Source organism: Gopherus flavomarginatus, chromosome 1 (genome assembly GCF_025201925.1).
Source record: "Gopherus flavomarginatus isolate rGopFla2 chromosome 1, rGopFla2.mat.asm, whole genome shotgun sequence".
NCBI classification, from domain to species: domain Eukaryota; kingdom Metazoa; phylum Chordata; order Testudines; family Testudinidae; genus Gopherus; species Gopherus flavomarginatus.
The window spans coordinates 358,293,045-358,313,806 of record NC_066617.1 but is presented as its reverse complement, the minus strand read 5'-3'; the positions used below and the strand labels follow the sequence as shown (position 1 = coordinate 358,313,806).

The window sequence follows — 20,762 nt, the reverse complement described above, 5'->3', positions numbered from 1 at the left end:
ATGGTAGAAGGTGTTCCTTGCAGCCCAGCATCAGTGAGGAGTCCAGAAGGGGAGGACTCCTGTACTGCCAGCTGTCTTGACCATTTGTGGACATATGTCCCAGATCAAAGGGGACCTCTGGCATGTTTTCTTCTGTCACTATCTTGCTAGGGTTTAATGTTGGTCAGCCCTTCTCCATTCATATGCTGATCTCAGCCACACACTGGGATAGATGGATGGCAGTGGTGTCATTGTAGGTTGAAGGTCTGTTTGGACAGTACTTTTGCAGAATATTTACAGTAGGGCCAAATCCAGAGATCCATAGTCAGCTTTCATTCATTCATTGCTTAGAAAATGCCCATGGACTTCAGTGGAAACTTAGCTGAGTGAGAACTGAGGATTTATATCATAATATGAGATTTCTTTTTCAATTGACTTTAATGGGGAAAATACTAGGGCCCAGTATACAATATGGCTACAGATTTCTGTACCTGTGCTGCTTCCTGCGTGCACATACACTGTTTCCTGCGTGCACTGCACACACTGTGTCACTGCCCTTCCTTCCCAGGGTAACTGCACTACCTGTGATGGCAGAGACGATAGTAAGGAGTATGCAAACATTCGCTCTGCAATGAAAGTCCTGATGTTCACCGACACTGAGAACTGGGAAATCTCAAAGCTTCTGGCAGCCATATTGCATATGGGGAATTTGCGGTATGAAGGTAAGTGGAAAATAGTTGCATATTTATTTATTTTAAATGCTGAACTAACTCAGATGCTGATACATCGTCCAGGTGCCAAAGCGAGTGAGATAATCAAAATACCAAGATCTTGTCTAATATTTTTCATCTGTTGCTCTCAAAGTGCATTGCAAAGGAGGTCAGTAGCATTATCCCTGTTTTACAGCTGGGGAAACTGAGGCACAGGGAGTGGCAGTGACTTGCCCAATGTCACCCAGCAGGTCAGTGTCAGAGCCAGGAAGAGAACCCAGATCTCCTCATTCCCAGTCTAGTTCCCTGCCCACTGGCCCACACTGCCTAAAGACAGAGTCTCTGCCCAAAGAGCTTGCAGCTGGAATTGAATTTGTACCTTGAATTTCATACATACTGAGCTCCCAAAATTGTGCTTGATGTAAGTGGTAGCAGCAAGTGTTCAAGCACCTCTGAAAATCAACCTGGAGCAGTCTATGTAGCTACCTACCCCAGGAACATCTGTGGTCCTTAATACAATCATATCTGACCACCTTACAATCTCTAATCAGGGGAATCAAACTCATTCCATGTGGCTGGCCTGATCCGATGCCCTAGCATTTGGCATGTGCCACATTCAGCAGAAGTGATTCAAATAGAAATAAATGAATATAAACCATGTTGGCAATTGCTTTCATTGACTGTATGCCCCTCCAGTGCCTCTTAAACGCTATCATGTGGTTCAACACCTGTACGTGAGGTCCTGCTGGATTGCCACGCCGGAGTCTGGACTATGAGCATGTAATTTGTAGATTGCATCAGAGTGTTGTGCTCTACCTCCCCCGGGTGGAACCTGCTGGCGTGCACTAAATGTTCCTTAGTGTCCTGTTTGAAACAGGACTACATCAATGCACACTAGCAGGGTCTACACGGGGCAGTTGGAGTGAAGCACGTTGGTGCGCTCTACAAATCACACCCATGTTGTGAGGACTCTGGGGTTGCGTAGACAAGCCCACAGATCCCTGGAGAGTCGGCGGGCTGGATGAAACTGTTCGTCTGCCTGGATCCGGCCCATCGGTCGTATGTTTGACACTCCAGCCTGGTGTATTGATCCTCAGAACCCCTCTGAGGCAGGGCAGTACTGTTATCCCATTTGTCACATGAAGGACTGAGGCACGGAGAGACTAAGAGTAATACTTTAAAAAACACCTCAGCCTTATTTTCAGAAGTGACTTAGGCACTTAGGAGCCAAAACCCAGCTGACAGTCAATGAAATTTACTCACCGGACTACCCAAATCACTTTTGACAATGAGATTTAGGCTCCTAAATCAGTTAGGCATTGAGAGTCTGAGCCCTGCCGCCACACCTAAATGCCTTTAAAATCTGGGCATAAGTGACTTGCCTTAGGACCAATAGGAAGTCTATGTCAGAGCAGGGATTTTAACTAAGCCCAAGGCTAATGTGCTGACTATCAGACCATCTTTCCTCTCCTTTTTTAAGGTCCTGTTGTGCCTGGCTAGCATGTGGGTGTGACAGGGTGGTGCCTTTCCCCTACCCTGTGCTACTTTCTAAAAAGTCAGGCACTTCTGGAGCCCCTCCCCACTCTTCTGGGCAGTGGGGAGGAGACAGGATCATGGTCTTGACTCCCTCTGCATGGGCACCATGGAGTGGGACCATTGCAGTTTAGGGAATGAGCTTCACCCCAGGAAGGGCAAAGGGGTGTAGCAGCAAGGACCTGCATCGGAAGCTACAAAAGGAGTTTGGCCTCCTCACCTCCAGGGATGGTGCAGCTCGTCATCGTCCCCAGCTGAGCCATATGTTACAAATTCCTGATCTTATCTGTCCTTTGAGACTGACTGTGGGTGTACGGTGCGCGTGGCAGTCAGAAGGGGTCAGATGCAGCGCCTAGGCAGGGAGCGCTCCATAACCTAGATGAAAAGGGACTGACCACACAGGCAGCTTCTGCACGTCTTCTCTGTGACTTTCCCCATGCAGCACGGATGTATGATAACCTGGATGCCTGTGAGGTTGTTCGCTCTGCGTCGTTAATCACTGCAGCTTCATTACTGGAGGTCAGTTGCTCTTCTGTCATATTACCTTGTTTGTTTCTTCCTGGGATTGCTTATTCCTTATATTATGATAGTGCCCAGAGACCCTGATCTAATCAGGACTCATTGTGTAGGGTGCTGTGTGAACAGAGATAGAAGCAGTCTCTGCTCCTGAAAGACGTAGAGAGCCCAATTGCCATTCGTGATCCAGCTGCTTTACCCTATTCTGGCAGCATAAAGTGGGTGTACACTGATTGAAACCTCTCCCTGGGGAGAACCCCAGGCATAAGAGGGTTCCCCTGGTGACATATACTTGCTGGAATGGCCCACATCTTTTGTAGCTCTGACCACTGGGCTCCTGGCCCCCTGAGAGCGATGCATGAGTTAGAGCAGCCCTGAGGCTGCTTTCATTTACATCAAGGGTTGGGAGTGCACCTGGCAAGACTGAGACTACAGGGTGCTGTCAAGTTACTCAGGTGTATAAGTATTTGCAGGATCAGGCCTATGAACCCCAGGAAAAGAGGTTTTGTTGTTTTGGTGCTCTCATCACATTCTGGTTACACCTTGCACTAATGTGCAGTAGCACTTCACAGGTTAAAAGGGCTTTACAAACATGAACTAATCCATCCCTGCAAAAGCCTCTGTGGCAGAAATGAGTGGATGTTAGCCCCTGGCAGTGGCTGGGTAAACCAAGGCAGAAAGGTTGAGTGAGTTACCCAAGGGAGTGACTGTGGAGGGAGTCAGTGTCTGAGCTGAGACTGGAGCTCAGGTGTTCTTTGCTCCCAGCCTTGCGATCATACCAGTAGACCACGTCTTTCCAAAGAGCTGTCTGTGTTCTGAATCAATCAGCTGTATGTTGTTGCACCACGCTCAGGTGGACCCTCAGGATGTCATGAACTGCCTTACTAGCCGCACAATAATCACGAGAGGAGAGACTGTCTCCACCCCGCTCAGCATGGAGCAGGCGCTGGATGTGAGGGATGCTTTTGTCAAGGTAATGCCCAATGTGCTCTCGTTCTGGCGTTTTCTTTTTAAAACGTACACCCTCCCGTTTTCGAACTGATTTAGACTCTCCATCACTAGGAAGTTATTGTTCTCAATCGGGGCATCAGTCGCTGGGTGGGATTCTCTGGCCTGTGTTATGCAGGAGGTTAGATTACATCTAATGGCCCAGTCTGGCCTTGCCATCTGTGACTCCATGTTAGTGTCAGTTATGGGGAGCACATAGAGGGCTATGTCGTGAGCTGAGATGCCTAAGCCAGAACCCCTGGCTTCATGAGGTTTCAGATCTGCAGATTCAAACAGCATCCAAATATAGCTCTTGGGGTCTGTCTCTGTAATGGGTTGAACCAACACTATGAGTCTGAGCTTGTCATAAACAGATAGCTAAGGGTTAATGTCTCTTTCACCTGAAGCACCTGGCCAGAGGACCAATCAGGAAACCGGATTTTTTCAACTTTGGGTGGAGGGAATTGAGTGTCTGAGTCTTTTGTCTGTCTGCCTGCTTTCTCTGAGCTTTGGAGAAGCAGTTTCTACTTTCTAGTCTTCTGTTTCTAAGTGTAAGGACAAAGAGATCAGATAGTAAGTTATATGGTTTCTTTTCTTTGGTATTTGCATGAATATAAGTGCTGGAGTGCTTTGATTTGTATTCTTTTTGAATAAGGCTGTTTATTCAATATTCTTTTAAGCAATCGACCCTGTATTGTATCATCTTAATACAGAGAGACCACTTGTATGTATTTTTCTTTCTTTTTATATAAAGCTTTCATTTAAGACCTGTTGAAGTTTTTCTTTACTTCAGGGAAATTGAGTCTGTACTCACCAGGGAATTGGTGGGAGGAAGAAATCAGGGGAGATCTGTGTGTTGGATTTGCTAGCCTGATTTTGCATTCCCTCTGGGGGAATAGGAAAGTACTATTTGTTTCCAAAATTGGAAACAGAGAGGGGGAGTCCCTCTGTGTAGTTTCACAGAGCTTGTGTCTGTGTATCTCTTCAGGAGCACCTGGAGGGGGGAAGGGAAAAAGGATTATTTCCCTTTGTTGTGAGACTCAAGGGATTTGGGTCTTGGGGTCCCAGGGAAGGTTTTTCAGGGGGACCAGAGTGCCCCAAAACACTCTAATTTTTTGGGTGGTGGCAGCAGGTATCAGGTCCAAGCTGGTAACTAAGCTTGGAGGTTTTTCATGCTAACCCCCATATTTTGGACGCTAAGGTCCAAATCTGGGACTAAGGTTATGATAGAGCTCTTCTGAACTTCAAGGAAGTGCAACAGACCCAAACCCAAGGCCAGATCCTTAGCTGGTGTAAAACAGAGTGGCTCCAGTGCCATCAGTCATCCTCAAAGCTGAATGTTATGCTTCAGGCTTATCTGTAGGAGTAGGTTAAAGAAAGACAGACAGCATAGAAATACTATGCTGTGAGGAGGTCTGTGTAGGCATTACAGTAGCATCAGAAAAGACACGGCACACGTGGATTCGGGGCAATGAAGGCTTGTGTTATGGTGTGAAGGAAGCAAGCTGTTTGCATCACAGCATAGGGTGTACCACACAAACAGTGCCCTGATCCTTGAAGGCAAGCGTGGACCTACCCTACCCTCTAGCTCCTGGCTCAGGTACAGCAGGTCAGTTCCTTGGACTTCCTGACTGGTGCAGTGAGGATGCCCCCAAACCTGCAAAGTTCAGATCTGTCTTGATGTCCACATGGGAACTTCCTCCAGGTTTGTGGGGATTTGGATCTAAGGTTTTAGATCAGGCCCATCTCTGTGTAGTACTATCTTGGACCAGCCCTGATATCACTGGTCTATAATTTTTGAGAAGTCGTCTGCTTCAGAGATAAAATGTGATATTTATTATTTATTTTGATGTGCTGAATTCAAATATGACAATTAAAACAACTGATTGGCTACTGTTTCTAAGACATTTAAGTTTTTACATTTTATGTCTATGTATATTGTGTAGATAGTAGAATTTTAATCATAAATTGTAAACCTAGGTCTTTTCATGTGTTTATGGTTGCTTTACTTGATAATATTTCACCTGTCCTGTTTATGTAACACTTTAAAAATCAGCAAAAGGGTTATATAAATAAAATTTATTATGAAACAAAAGGCAAAAAACTATTATGACCATAGTTTAGTCCTATTCAGTGTCTACTCGGCGCTTCTTGGTTTGTCTTTTGGATTCATTAAATGGAGCATCTCTTGTCACTGTCCAGCAATAGTCTGCAAGCATTGATGGGCTCCATTTGCCCTGATAGCCTGCCAGGAGATTCCACTGCTGTAGTCTGGAGCCCAACAGCTCTGCCTTACTCTTGGGTAGTTCCAAATCCCTGACAAGGTCATTCACTTCACCTTGTGTTATGAGGTGTGGTTCAGAGGAGGATGGGAGAAAATGTGGGTCCTGTGACACTGATGGTTCAGGACCAGAAGTTTCATCCTCTTCCTCTTCCTCGTCTGACTCAAGTGAGAATGATTCTGGTGCATCAGGAACCGGCAGTCCTTCTCCATGGGGTACTGGGCGGGTAGCTGATGGAATGTTTGGATAATGCACAGTCCACTTTTTCTTCTTTGACACACTTTTCCCAACTGGAGGCACCATGCAGAAGTAACAATTGCTGGTATGATCTGTTGGCTCTCTTCAAATCATTGGCACTGCAAAAGGCATAGATTTCCTTTTCCTGTTCAACAACTGGCGAAGATTTGTTGCACAAGTGTTGCAGCATATGTGTGGGGCCCACCTCTTGTCCTGATCTCCAGTTTTGCAGCCAAAAGAAAGGTGATAGGCTTTCTTAACCATAGTGGTTATACTGTGCTTTTGTGATGCAAAAGTCACTTCACCACGAACATAGCAGAAGTTATCTGCACTGTTCACACAAGTATGAGGCATCTCTGCTCACTTTGGCTAAACAGAAATGTGTCCCTTTGCAAAATCAAACACTGACAAATAAGAGAGCACGACACTGTATGATTTATAGAGCTGATATAGGGCAATTTGTTCAGCAGAGTGATGTAAGCTTCGTTATGATTGCATCATCCATGACTTCTAGGAATAACATGATGCAATTCATATCATGTATGATGCAATACCAGCTTCAGATTGCATCATTCATTGCTTTGCCTAAAAAGCAAATACTGTCCAAACCCAGTCATAGATTTATTCACAGATCCAGTCAAAGATGTATTTTAGTCATTTCTGGTTTAAATTGAGATCCCTTCCCTTTATAACTCACTTATCCTCCGCCATTCCCAAGTCAGGGGTCGTATATACTGACCCAATAGTATATCTTGAAAACTAGAGCCAATCAACAATTTAAGCATCATTTTTGTTCTCAGTGACCCAGAATTAGTAAAGTTGGACTACATTTATTTCAGAAGCATTTTGGCTGTAGAGCAGTGTATTCTATGATTATGTGACACAAAGTAATGCCGCTTTGATGCCTGCAGTCCCAGGAACGCTGAGACAACACCAGTTAACTCTGGCTGGCTGCTGCTGTGCCATTTAAGGATGCAGGGCATTACTGAGGGAGGACTTTCCTTATTTACACAGCAATGTCACATCTCTACTGGTCTGCATGTGGTGGATAGTAGTGCAGGAGAATTGTTTAGAAGTGGGGGCAGCCTGTGATAAATGTATATTTCAACTTTTGATCTCAAATAAAAATTGCATCTTGCAATGCAGACTAGAGATGGACCTGTAGCACACAGTTTGCACCCAGAGACAAGCCCACTGAAGTCTGGATGTATTCAGATCTGCGGTTTTGCACTGGGCTGTCTTTAATATAAACCTGCAAGCTGCATGTTCCTGGGCTGCAAGCTGGGCAATTGCAGCTTTCAGCCCCCTGTCCTGTGTTAATGACTGCCACTCTGAAGCAATCACCTTGCTGTGGAATGCATTCTTTGGGGGAAAGTCCGGTTTGTGGGGCTTGTACTGGAGAGGGGATGTCACCACAGGTGTCAGGCCAGCAGGGTGAACCACAGCCATGTCTCACCAAGCTCCATCTCTTTGATGATTCAGGGAATCTACGGGCGGCTTTTCGTATGGATTGTGGAGAAGATCAATGCTGCCATTTACAGGCCTCCCTCCCACGAACTACAGAGTGTCAGGAGGTCCATTGGTCTTCTCGATATCTTCGGCTTTGAGAACTTCACTGTGAACAGGTACAAATCCTGAGACGGCATTGCAGAACCCTGTCTCCAGCTGCATGCACCTAGGGCCTGCAGTGAAACCACCTTAGTGTGAACTCTCACCAGATCTCACAGGCTAAGCAGGGATAGCCTGGATGGGAGACTGCTAAAGGTAATATGTATGGTGCTAGGGTCTCAGCAGCTGGTGCTCTTCCTTTTGAGTTAATACTCAACCAGTGTCAATCTCACTGAGTGGCCTAAAGTGCTTGTGAGTATCCCCTAGATTAGAGGACAGGAAGCGAAGGGCGGAACAGCTAGGTGGAAATCAGGGGCATACAGTGAATCTAATCTGGTCTTGTCAACCTCATCTCCCCAGTTTCGAGCAGCTCTGCATCAACTTTGCAAATGAGAACCTGCAGCAGTTCTTCGTGCGCCACGTCTTCAAGCTGGAGCAGGAGGAGTACAACCTGGAGAACATTAACTGGCAGCACATCGAGTTCACCGACAACCAGGATGCCTTGGACATGATCGCCATCAAACCCATGAACATCATATCACTCATTGACGAGGAGAGTAAGTTCCCCAAGGTATGTTTGGGGCCAACCATTCGTCCTGGACACGCCGCCCATTTCACCTTCTGTGTCTTGGTAAACTCACTCTGAGTTTTACTATTTCAAAATTATGATACAAGTTTCACGTGAACCAGTTTTAGCCAATGGGTTGATATGGTGTCATCTGTGTGTTCAGTATTACCCTTGTGCAATTGGTCACTTCAGTCACATGGTATTGTTTCTCTTCCCTGATTGCATGACTGCAACTTTAATAACAAGTGGGGAAGCCATCCTATAAATAGCACTATATCATATCTCTACCAAGTGCATTTGTGACAGCTGTCTTCTTGGCTGACACACCAGAGACCGAACCAGAGCTAAAAGCACAGGTCAGAGAAAGAGCCGACCCTGTCTAGGTGCGGCTGTAACAGACTTTTGTTGTCTGCGGATCAGGCACAAAGGGGTTTAGGTTCCGTTGCCTTTACTGGCATCTCAAGTTTTCTTTCGCTGTTTGTCACTGTTGCAAACAAACTCGTATTTATGGCGGTGAGTGTGTACGTACAACAGCCTTGTTAGGGAAGGGTGAGGTCAGATTGTTTTTATTTTAAATTCCCCTGTCTCATGTTTTCTCCCCATGTATCTCTTATTGAAACAAACTCTTATCCCATTGCCCTAATGAAAAAGGAACACACTGATTATTTTAATGGGACAAACATTGGCCTTTTTCTTACTTCTGTAGGGTACAGATACCACAATGCTGCACAAGCTGAATTCCCAGCACAAGCTAAACACCAACTACATCCCGCCGAAGAATAACCATGAAACCCAGTTTGGCATTAACCACTTTGCTGGTGTTGTCTACTATGAAACCAAAGGTATCTGGGATTGTGGGCTGGCGTTAGGGAGCTGCTTGGTTAGGGTAGGGGAGAGAGACAGGGCGGGTTTCCATTGTAGAACCCTCAGCTCTGTAGATGCCATTTGTTATGAGAAGGGAGCACTGAGAAGGGAGTATCCTGGATATATTCATGACTTGTGCTGTCATTCCTCCCAGTTTGTTTCCCTTTATTTCCTTTCTTTGTGTGAGAACCTGTGTTTAAAATGCCAGGCAAAGACCGATTTCAGTCACCTTCTGGGATTAGAAGAAAATACCTTTGGCCTGCATTTCCACCCCTTATTGCCAAAAGTTAAGCATCTAAATGCCGCGCAGTGAGAAAGATCATTTCTCTTTCCTCCTCTCCGTCCAGGCTTTTTTGCAGGGCGGGGTCTGCAGGTGTCTGTCCAGTGCCTAGCACCAGGATGACCTGATTCCACTTGTAGGGCCTACTGCAATGCAAATAAATAAATAAAAATAAACTGGAGAGTAATTAGTGTGGCTACCCCTTACACCAAACCCTCCAGGTGCCGGCAGCATGTGTGGTGTACTGCAGCTCAGAGGCAAGCACTGTAAGTGCTTCAGCAGCTAGGGCCATGTAGGCACTAGCCCTGGTGGGTCCCAGGAACCACTCAGACACTGCTAAGGGAAAGGGCTGGCAGGAAAGGGGAAGGTTGCAGATACCCTAGATACAGAGGCTAAAACAGTAACACTTCAAGATCAGCAACAGCAGTAAATGTGTGGGTCCCTGGGGCAATCCACTTGAGGGTCAGGGCTCTGCGGGCCTAGTGCCTTGGGTGCCCTCTGCTGTCCAGTCTCTATTCCAGCAAACAGGAGCTCGCAGGTTTCCAGGTCAGGCTCAGTTAGCGTCTCTCACTGGGGGTCCCATTGTGCTGACTCTGCCCAGCTGTTGCTGCTTCCCCATAAGTCCCACTCGGACCTGCACCCAGCTCCGATATCCGGCACTCACAGCCTGTTCCACACACGGCTCTGTGCACGGCTCCTGGGGCTTCTCTCCAGCTCCCTACTGCCATGCGGCTCCCACTCACAACAGAGCCCAGCCACCTTCTGCTTCAGCATCTTTCCCCTTAGCAGGCATGGGGAAAAGAAAGCACAGGGGGTAGGGGGCTGATGGGAGTCACAGGAGGCTTCAGTTGCTTTCAGAAAAAAACAAAAAATTAAAGTATTTTTTTTTTAAAACTAAAATCCTTAGAAGTAACCTCTTCCTTCTGACCATAGCTGAGGTTGGGTTTGATGGCCAGGAGTTCCAACGTTTTTGCTAAAGCATTTCAGAGTAGGCCCATTTGTACAGTGAGTGGATGGACTGAGTAGCACTAGCGTATATGGCTGTAAGTGTGCTTCTTGACTGACCACTTTGGGCTGGATTTTCAAAACATCCTGTGTGATGCAGGACTTTTGTGCTCTGTCGTTTATTTATGCGAATGACACAGTTGCATGCCTGAGCCCAGTTTGCCCATTAATGCCAACGCGAGTGGCTGAAGTGTATGGAAATTGTCGTTTGCACATGGAGGTAAATGCCCTGTGCGTACAAAGGATGTGTTCTTAACCCAGGTTTGCTAACCCCCATTAACCAACATGGGTTAAAATAGCAGTGAAGACGCAGCAACTCTGCTCTGAACTCGGGTTATAGATGAGTCTGAGGTTGAATTTGAGCTGCTAACCTGAGTGAAATGCCAGGTTGCCATGTCTTTGCTGCTATTTTAACCCCAGTTAAAGGGCTTGAGTGAAAAACACACCTTTTTTTGCAGCGTAGACATACCCAAAGTTATGCATGCACAAGGAGTCTCATAGTCTCTTCAACTCAGCCTCACACCATGTCTGCCTCTCTTCCTTCCTTCTCTCCCTCTTCTTCCCTGATCTGCCCCCCTCACCTTTCTCCCTTCCAATGTCTTTCCATTTAGCTGATCCCTCCCTAATTAAACCCACCTGAAAACCCAGTTATGGCACTAACATAGTTTGCCACCATCACATCATTCACTGTCCACTCAGTGTGCCTAGCACAATGGGACCGCATCCTCAGCTGGTCCCTAAGCACCACCGTAATTGTGATTATAATTAATAATAAGAAGAAAGGGAAGCTGAGGGTCAAATTTTCATTGGCACTTCATGATCCTTAAGGGTTCAATCCAAAGCTTGTTGAAGTCAAGAGAGAGACTGTCATTGACAGAACAAGGAGCAATGGTCTCAAGTTGCAGTGGGGGAGGTCTAGGTTGGATATTAGGAAACACTATTTCTCTACGAGGGTGGTGAAGCACTAGGATGGGTTACCTAGGGAGGTGGTGGAATCTCCTTGCTTAGTGGTTTTTAAGGCCCGGATTGACAAAGCTCTGGCTGGGATGATTTAGTTGGGGATTGGTCTTGCTTTGAGCAGGGGGTTGGACTAGATGACCTCCTGAGGCCTCTTCCAACCCTGATATTCTATGATTCTATGACTCCAACGGGCTTTGGATCAAGCCGTAGGTGTCTGCAATACAATCAGGCTGCAAAGTGACTGAACAGCTGGCTGCAGGGCATACGTTAGCTTGTGTTTCACTCTGCCACCTAACACACATGTTGCTCCTTTGTTCCTGTAGGGTTTTTGGAGAAAAACAGGGACACCCTTCATGGAGACATCATTCAGCTGGTCCATTCCTCGAAAAACAAATTTATCAAGCAAATCTTCCAAGCGGACGTGGCTATGGTAACCCGCCTAGAAAGATACTTAATTGTCCGGTCTCATGTGGTGGAGATTCCTGGGTGGAGAGGGAGAATTTGCAAGGAAACCTACAGGAGTTGATACTATGTGTTGCATACTCCAAACCCTTTTTTTTAATGGATTAATGCAATATTAGCATGGCGTCCTAGATATATTCACTCTAATAGTCCAGCTCAGCAGAACCATTCATAAAATATTGTTATCTAGCTCATCATCTAGATAAAGCTGTGATTGGCACAATAGGTATTAATTATTTTTATTATTTTATTTTATTCTACAAATATGAAAGATCTATAGATAGCTAATGCTGCATAGCAGACCAGATATCCAAAAAACAAAACCAAATCTCTGCTCTGAACTTTAAAGTCTGAGGTCACAGACGGGGCCATAACAGTTACCATTCAGAGCAGCAGTGAAATGACACCATAGCTAGATATGCCAAGGAAGCACTGTTGGGGGGGGGGGGGGGGCCTGGCGAGAGTTATGGGTCTCCAAAGAATGGAAGTGGAGAGACAAGTCACTATATCTACTTTTCCTAAAGGTAAACTATAAAGCTTACATTCCCAGAACATGGTCTACAGAGAGAGAATATAATGTATTCACTCCATACAAACCACAGTTGTCATGGTATAATTCCCCACTCTGAACCTTAGCATCCAAAAGATGGGGTACCAGCATGAATTCCTCTAAGCTCAATTACCAGCTTAGTACTTGTAGCACTGCCACCAACCAGGAATTCCAGTGCCTGGTACACTCTGGTCCCCCCAAAACCTTGCGCGGGGACCCCCAAGACCCAGACCCTCTGGATCTTAACACAAGGAAAGTAAACCCTTTCCCTCACCGTTGCCTCTCCCAGGCTTCCCCTCCCTGGGTTACCCTGGAAGATCACTGTGATTCAAACTCCTTGAATCTTAAAACAGAGAGGAAAATCCACCTTCCCCCCTCCTTCTCTCTCCCCCTCCTACACTATCCCTGAGAGAGAAAGTAATCCTAACACAGAGAGAAATTAACCTTTCTCTCCCCCTTCCCTCCTTTCTCCCCACCAATTCCCTGGTGGATACAGACCCAGTCCCCTGAGGTCTCACCAGAATAAAGAAACAATCAGGTTCCTAAACAAGAAAAACTTTTAATTAAAGAAAGAAAAAACAGTAAAAATTATCTTTGTAAATTTAAGATGGAATATGTTAGAGGGTCTTTCAGCTATAGACACTGGGAATACCCTCCCAGCCTAAGTATACAAGTACAAATTAAAATCCTTTCAGCAAAATACCAATTTGAACTCCTTCCAGCCAAATACACATTTGCAAATAAAGAAAACAAACATAAGCCTAACTCGCCTTATCTACCTAGTACTTACTATTTTGAATCTATAAGAACCTGTATCGGAGAGATTGGAGAGAAACCTGGTTGCACGTCTGGTCACTCTCAGAACCCAGAGAGAACAACAACCAAACACTAATAGCACACACAAAAACTTCCCTCCCTCAAGATTTGAAAGTATCCTGTCCCCTGATTGGCCCTCTGATCAAGTGACAGCCAGGCTCACTGATCTTGTTAACCCTTTACAGGCAAAAAAGATATGAAGTACTTCTGTTCTATTAACTTTTACTTATCTGTTTATGACAACAGTGCTAATGGGTTGGTTGTTAAGGTTGTGAGGGGAAGCATTGAAGAGTTGGAACTTCCTAATGTGGAGGTTGAAGACACAACCTTAACTCCTGTTAGTATGCGTCACTGCGACACAGGCTTTACTTATGGGATCATAGACTATGTCTCAAACAATACTATGTGAGATACTCAGCTTGCTCAAGAAAAAATGTATCTACAATCCCCAGAGACGTTACTGGGAGCTCAACAACCCTGCGACCCAAAGTAAAGGAAAAACTCCTTTTTATGATTATTATTGGCTTTTGATATGTAAAATGTACAGCCCTTGTCATTGGACGTCTACACGTATATTCCCTGTGGGCAAATCCTGCAATCCAAAACCACGGCACAGCAGAAGATTTAGGGATAACATTTTCAAGTGCAACTAAGGACCAGATTTTTAAAGGACCAAATTTAGGTGCCAAACGATGCAGGTAGGTGCCTAGTGGGGATTTTCAACAGCGCCTAGAGGCCTAACTCCCATTGGTTTCAATGGATTTTAGGTGCCTAGACCCTTCTGAAAATCCCACTAGGCACCTAGCTGCATCTTTAGACACCTAAACAGATTAGATGCCTAACTCCAGTTGATCTCTGTGGGAATTAGGTGCTTAAGAAGTTTAGGCACTTTTAAAGATCTCACTGTAAGTGCCTAGCTCACTTTTGAAAATGGAATTGAGGCTCTTAAGTTATCTAGGCAGTTCTGAAAGATTTGCCCTTAGCCCTTAAAACTCTGTTCTGCTCCCACTGAAATCAACAGCAAAGCTCCCATTGACTTCAGGGGAGCAGCATCAAGAATATAGGTTCCGATTCAGTTAGGTCTGAAGAAAATGTCTGACTTTCAGCACATGATTAGCCCGACTGACCTTGATGAGACCACTCATGTACTTAAAGCAACACATGTGTGTAAGTACCTTGCTGTGTTTTCCTTTCTTATTTTTGTTCTTTGTTTCATTTTTTTATCATCCTCAAAAACTTGGCAGTTCACCTTGGAGATGATTCTTGCTTCTTTGGGGGTCGGGAGGCAGCATGAATTTAAACTTTCGTAATCCATGGGATCAATAAAACAGGTCCTTTCAGGCTTGCACAGCTGTCCAGACTTCTTCAGTGACACATTTAGCCAGCTGTCACCCCCTAAATTCCAGCCCACACTCTTCAGCAAATTTTAAACGAAGTACTGGTGATCCTTTTCAGCAGAGTTGAGCTGCATGCACAAGCTTGGCATTGTCTCAAATGTAAGAACAGAAAACTTTTAGAGCATCAAGTGACTTTCTTGAAAAAAACCCTTCTGGGGTAGTTTTAGCTTCCTGTGGTGGTGGTGGTAACCCTTCTCTGAATCTGTCCCTGGTATCAGTCTCTGCTCTCTGGTATTTTAATGATCACTGCTCTTTGCTTTTTTGGAGTAAGGGTTTGCCTGCATTGCAAATTAAAGTGTAAAGGTAGCACAGGTTGGCAGACCTGCCCTTGCATTAATATGGCCAGCGAGAGCAAAAATAATGTAGAAATGGGGTATGGGCTTCCGTGGAGGCTAGCTGCCTGAATAGAAGCCTACCAGATACCCTGGGTACGTGCTCAGGGTGCTAGTCTGGGCCAAGGTTCTCTGCTATTGTTACCCATGCTAATGAGATCAGAGCTAGCACAGGTATGCCCAGCTGAGCTACAATTGCACCTGAATTTGTGATGCAGACATACTCTAGGAGATTTGAAAACACTTGTCTCATATGGGACTGGAAGAGGAGAAATTGTTGCATTACAGCCAGAGACAACCCCTGCCTGCCTGGGCATTGTGAGGGCAGCCGGCCTCAGCAGTGTTGCTGTGCATGTTCGGTCTGTGTGAGCATGCCCAGTACAAGCCAAGCAGCAAATCTGGGATGGCACATGATCCCACATGCCCCCACTTCCCTATTGCAGCCCACCTAAAGTGTCCCTACATAACATAGTTTGGGAAGAAGCCTCCAATACCCAAATCCAGCTTTTGACCTTAAAAAAATCATGCAACGGAACGACAAAGAGATTAATTTTTTAATGGTTTGAACTTTGGTGGTTTCTTTCAGTTAACGTAAGTTTTTGCAATGCAGCGGAGTTGTGCACAAACAATAAAGACATGGCTGATTTGGGCTAGGATTTCCTTCTTGTGTTGCTTGCACCCCTGGTGCTGAGCATTGGTGAATCTATCTCTGAATGTACCTTCCAGAAGAGACTCATATAGGAATTGCCATAACAGATCAAGCCACTGGTCAATCAAATCTAGCATCCTGTATCCAGCAGTGACCCATTTTTGATGCTTTAGAGGGAGCTAGATAAATAATGTACCAAGCCAAATGTATTCAACCAATAGTACAAAGCCGCTTACAGATGGAAACCATGACACTGCCTGGAGGTGTTACATTTGATCAACCTAATCTCAGTGCATAGGGAACTTCTGATGCTGCAAACTGAGTATTGCTATAACCCAGTGCAACTTTAGGCCCTAATCCACCAAGTGTTAATGCATGCGAGTAGCTTTATGCCCACGAGTAGTTCAGTTGCATAAAGTTATTCACTTATGTGCTTGCAGAATCGGGGCCTTTCTTTGTACAGTGTCTTTCACACAGCTCAGTCCTGCAAGGCATTGGGTTCAATCAGAGTTGGGGAGGTGGAGTCCCTCCCAGGGTTGCAGTCTGTACACCAAAGCATTTAGACTCATAGGCCTGGTCTACACTACGCAGTTAGGTTGACATAAGGCAGTTTACATCGACCTAAGTATGTCAGTGTACACTCTGCAGCCTTGCCCAGCCGACAGACATGCCCTACTACACTGACATCATAACTCCACCTCAGTGGTGTAGCTAGGACAGAAAAACTGGCTTTAAGGGGGCAGCAATGACAGGGGGGCCACCTCTCCCCGCAGAGGGGGATTATGATTTTGTGGGACCCTGGGCCAGGGCAAGAGAGGATCCCTTCCCACCCCTTCCTCCTACAATCCCACCCCCCACATACTCCTGCCGGGGAAATATGGCTGGGGTGTGGGGGCTTGCCTTGTCCCCCCACCTGGTGTGCCTACCGGGGAGTGGGGTCTGGGAGTGGGGGCTTGTCCCGCTCAGTGCTCCTGCCAGGGAGCAGGATCAGGGCACAATTTGGGTGGGTATGGATGCTAAGTGGGTGCTAACTAAGTGGGGCTTATATCGGTTTAGTTAGGGCAACGCAGAGTCTGTGCAGACACTACGTTACTTACATCGGCTGTTGGCTCTCTTGGCAAGAAAACTGGGCTGCTAGAGCCTGGCTGCCCCAGCTTCTTGCTCAGGGAGTTGAGATGCCCGGGAAGCTGTCCCCCACTCCCAGCGGGGAAAGGAGAGGCGAGAGCCTGGGAGGCAGCTGGGCTTCCAGCAGGCAGCTGCGTGGAGCTGAGAGCCCTGGCTCTCAGTCCTCCACACTGCCCCTCTTCAGTCAGTGAAGGTGCTCCTGGTGAAGGACGGCATCACCCATGGAAGGAAGGTAGTGTTGCCATCAGCTGTAACAAAACTCTATATTAAACATTCTGGCTGAAGGAGAGCAGATGTGTTTCTTAGCAGGGTTTGAAAAGGGATGGAGAATAAATGATACGGAGAGAGGCAGGAAGGTTGTTCCAGGTGGCAGGAGCTGCGGGATGAATGCCCTTTCATCAACAGTAGTGAGAAAGTGGTGAGAAGGCCAGTGCTTAGATAAGTGGAAGGAGAGAGGATGGAAATAGACAAGGTCCTAAGAATTATTGTATCATTCTGTGATGTGTGAGTGGTGCCAAATCACAAGGACTGACAGAAAACTCATAACTCCCCTCTTAGGTATTGCTTCTTTTCACTTTTTTTCTATTCTCTGTCTCTCTTTTTTGCCTTTGCTTCTTGTAGTTTCTCTGTGGCTATGCATCCAGTACTTTTGGCCAGTCACCAGCACCCACTCCAAAGGTAAAATAAATACATGAGTTCCTCTTTGAATGTTCACTTCTCTTTGATAAATACTATGTTCTTGCTGGTTCACTCCTTCCCCTGTGTTGTTTGGGATGGACCTGTTACAGTTGTCCATCTTGTTCACCGACTCTGCTTAGGATTTGTTCAGTAGATACAGAAATATGAGCCATTGTGTGTGTTTGCTAGATTCAACCCAGTAAGGCTGAGGTTCTGCAGAGGACCCAGGGATGATGGAAAGCCAGTTTGGATAAAGTCATAGCCAGCCCACACTCCCGAAACTGAAACCTTTTTTGAGATTGGAATAAATTATGGTTAATTTTAATTGAACTTGGTAGGCTAGATCCTTGGCTGGCCTAAATCAGTGTAGCTTTGTTGACTTCAGTGGAACAACACTGATTTGCGCCAATTGAAGATCTGGGCCAGGTCCATTTTCACATAACTCAGCCCTTCAGAGTTTCATTTGGAAGAAGGGGTGGGGGGGGGGGGGTTGATTGTATTGGCAGCTCAGTTGGAAGTACGGCTATTCTGACGAGTGGGCTTATTCTAAGGATAGCTCAAGCTGACCCCAGAGAATCAGATACCGTAAGTATTAAACTTTTGGGTGCTTATCCAAACTGGAGCTCTAAACCTTTCAAAGGTCCTTCCAAACTAACCTTTAGACTTCGCTCTGGTTCTGATAGCTTTCCAATCCTTCCCTGCTTCTTGTCTGGCTATAGTGTAGCATATAGTATAATAGAGAATAACATTTGTGGTGCTAGAATTGTGGTTGTGTCAGCATTTCCACGACAATCCTCTGAAATCAGGAGGGTTATATTAGAGATGTGCTTGACTTGCAAAATTCAGATCCAGATGTGGGTCTGAATTTTAACCTCTCCCAACTCTGCAACATTCCAGGGTGGCTGAATTTGGAATTCCAGTGTGGGCGCTCATGAACAGAGGCCCTGATGTTAAAAAAGAAAAAATTCACAGCCAGATTTTGAAACCAAACTTCTTCCTTTCTGCTCTCCAAGTTCCAGGGCATGTGGGTTGTAGTGTCATTTGGGCCCATCTCTAGTTTTAGAACTTCGCTACACACCAAATGATCCCTCCTAGGCCGAAATGTGATGGGTTCTAAACACAAGAAAGAGTTAATGTGGAAAATGTTTTAGAAATGCAGCTGCCCAGTTTGAGTTTGAGGAAAACAACGGGACAAACAAGTTTTACCAACTTACTCCGTTTTTCGGCTCTCTTCTGGCTCAGAACAACTTGATCTTTGAAAAATAATGAATTAAAATAGTAATTGTTAAGCACCACGTCAAGTGGTGGAATGGTCATGTGGGAGCATATTTTCAGTCGGTGCTGATATTGATGATCTGTGTGACAGAGATCCCAGAGTGACAATAATACTTAGCACTACTAAGTAGCATTCTGTATCCTTCAATCTCAAAGCTCTTTCAAAGATTGTAAGCTGTTTGGGGCAGTGACAATCTCTTCATTTGATGTCTGTACAGTACCTAGCATAATGGGCCCCTGATCCTTGACTGGAACCCCGAAGGACGTACCACAATCATTTTTTTAATAATAAAGAAGGGTAAGTATCACTGACCCCAAATTTCAAATGGGGAAACTGAGGTACCAAGAAGCAATATGGTCTAGTGAATACAGCACTGGACACTGACTTGGGTGACCTGAGTTCTGTTCTGGACTCTGGCACTGACCTATGTGTAACCTTGAACAAGTCACTTCGCCTCCCTGTGACTTGGTTTCCCCTTCCACCCTTTCTCAGTTTGGTCATTTGGATTGTAAGTGCTTCATGGCAGGGTCTGTCTCTTACCTCACCTAGCACGATGTGCTGTGTTAGTACTAATCATAATAGCAAGCAGTGAAATGACTTGCCCAATGGCTGAGCTGGAAACAGAACCCAGCTCTTGGCACTCTGTTCTGTGGGCCTCATTGGTTCCCTCTCTCACTACTTACAGAGACGTATGTATGTAGCAAAATATACGGTAAAACAGTAGTTTGCAACCTGGAGGTCCACAGACTATGTCTAAGATTTCCAAAGGGGTCTGCACTTCCTTTTGAAATGTTTTAAGGGGTCCTCAAATGAAAAAAGGTTGACAACCCTGCTGTAAGACAATGGTACAGAATTGATATGATCCCTCAGTGCACATCCTTGTCTCCTGAAAAACAGGATCCTTCACAAGCTTCAGGGAGCAGGCGAAAGATGTTTTTTTTCTATCACAAGCTCAACACTCTGCTTAGTTAGCCCAGCTGCTCACAGCCATGTAGATGCTTCCCTATTTAGTGAACTCCTTTCATTCCTGAAATAGACAAATCCTTTCTTAGAAGGAAGATTCGCTCGTCTGGAACCTCAGCCTGCCACGTGTCTAGTGTTGCCGATGGCGTGTGTGTCTCTGTTCTTCTCTGCCTTCACTTTCATTAACCCTGGTGTTCTACGAGTGCAGATCCTCTTCCTCTTTGAAGAATTTCACTGTTGCTGCGAGGCATTCAGGGCCTCCCACTGCGCTCCTTGCACACCCAGAACTCCAAGGGAAGTCACTGAGAGTTAAGGCTACTGAAGGACTGTCAGGTTGCACCCACACCCTATGGCTTGGCATTCATTCACAATGTGTCTCCTTTCACTTGGAGCTTCGGTGGCATGGGGCTGGGGTCAGCTTAGGACCGGTGCATGTCTTGAACGCTGTAAAAGCAAAAAGCACCGTGCCTGCCAGAGCAATGGGCTAGTAACAGTCCTCGCTGTGCAAAGGAATGATGCCCAGGTGCGCCAGCGAGGGCGGTCTCTACCCATACGCAAAGTATGCAGCTGCGCAGGGCACTAGCAGCTGCATGCTGCTCCAGCCCCTGCTCTGCCACTTCCCCATGGCCCCCGCCCCTGCTCCGTCCCTGCCCCACCTCTTCCTGCCCCTGCTCTGTCCCAGTCCCGCCACCATTCCCCTGTAGGGTGACCAGATGTCCCGATTTTGGGGTCTTTTTCTTATATAGGCTCCTATTACCCCCCACCCCCAGTCCCGATTTCTCACATTTGCTGTCTGGTCACCCTACTCCCCTGAGGACTGCAGCCAGGCCCGACCCCGCTCTCACCGGTGGCGGTAAGTGCAGCAACCCAGCCCCAGCCCGCTCTGCTCCCTGGGCTCCCAGCCGCGTTGCCGGCAAGTGCTGGGGGGCGGTTCCCCCCTGCCCCCAAGGCTGGTAGCCAAGGCAGCAGAGCAGATCGTGCTGAG

The 20,762-nt window shown here is 46.2% G+C and overlaps 1 protein-coding gene across 2 annotated transcripts in view; it reads left to right on the top strand.

The window, feature by feature from the left end:
• MYO7A (myosin VIIA) overlaps positions 1–20,762 on the top strand; it is a 185,600-nt gene that overhangs the window by 100,101 nt on the left and 64,737 nt on the right. Inside the window, exons 9-16 of one of the 2 annotated variants that reach the window (XM_050930279.1) lie at positions 548–701; positions 2,665–2,741; positions 3,592–3,711; positions 7,727–7,869; positions 8,213–8,423; positions 9,127–9,262; positions 11,853–11,959; positions 17,482–17,538. In XM_050930279.1, coding sequence (XP_050786236.1) covers positions 548–701; positions 2,665–2,741; positions 3,592–3,711; positions 7,727–7,869; positions 8,213–8,423; positions 9,127–9,262; positions 11,853–11,959; positions 17,482–17,538 — 1,005 coding nt within the window. The remainder of the gene's footprint in view (positions 1–547; positions 702–2,664; positions 2,742–3,591; positions 3,712–7,726; positions 7,870–8,212; positions 8,424–9,126; positions 9,263–11,852; positions 11,960–17,481; positions 17,539–20,762) is intronic. The other variant, XM_050930288.1, reaches the window with a different exon arrangement.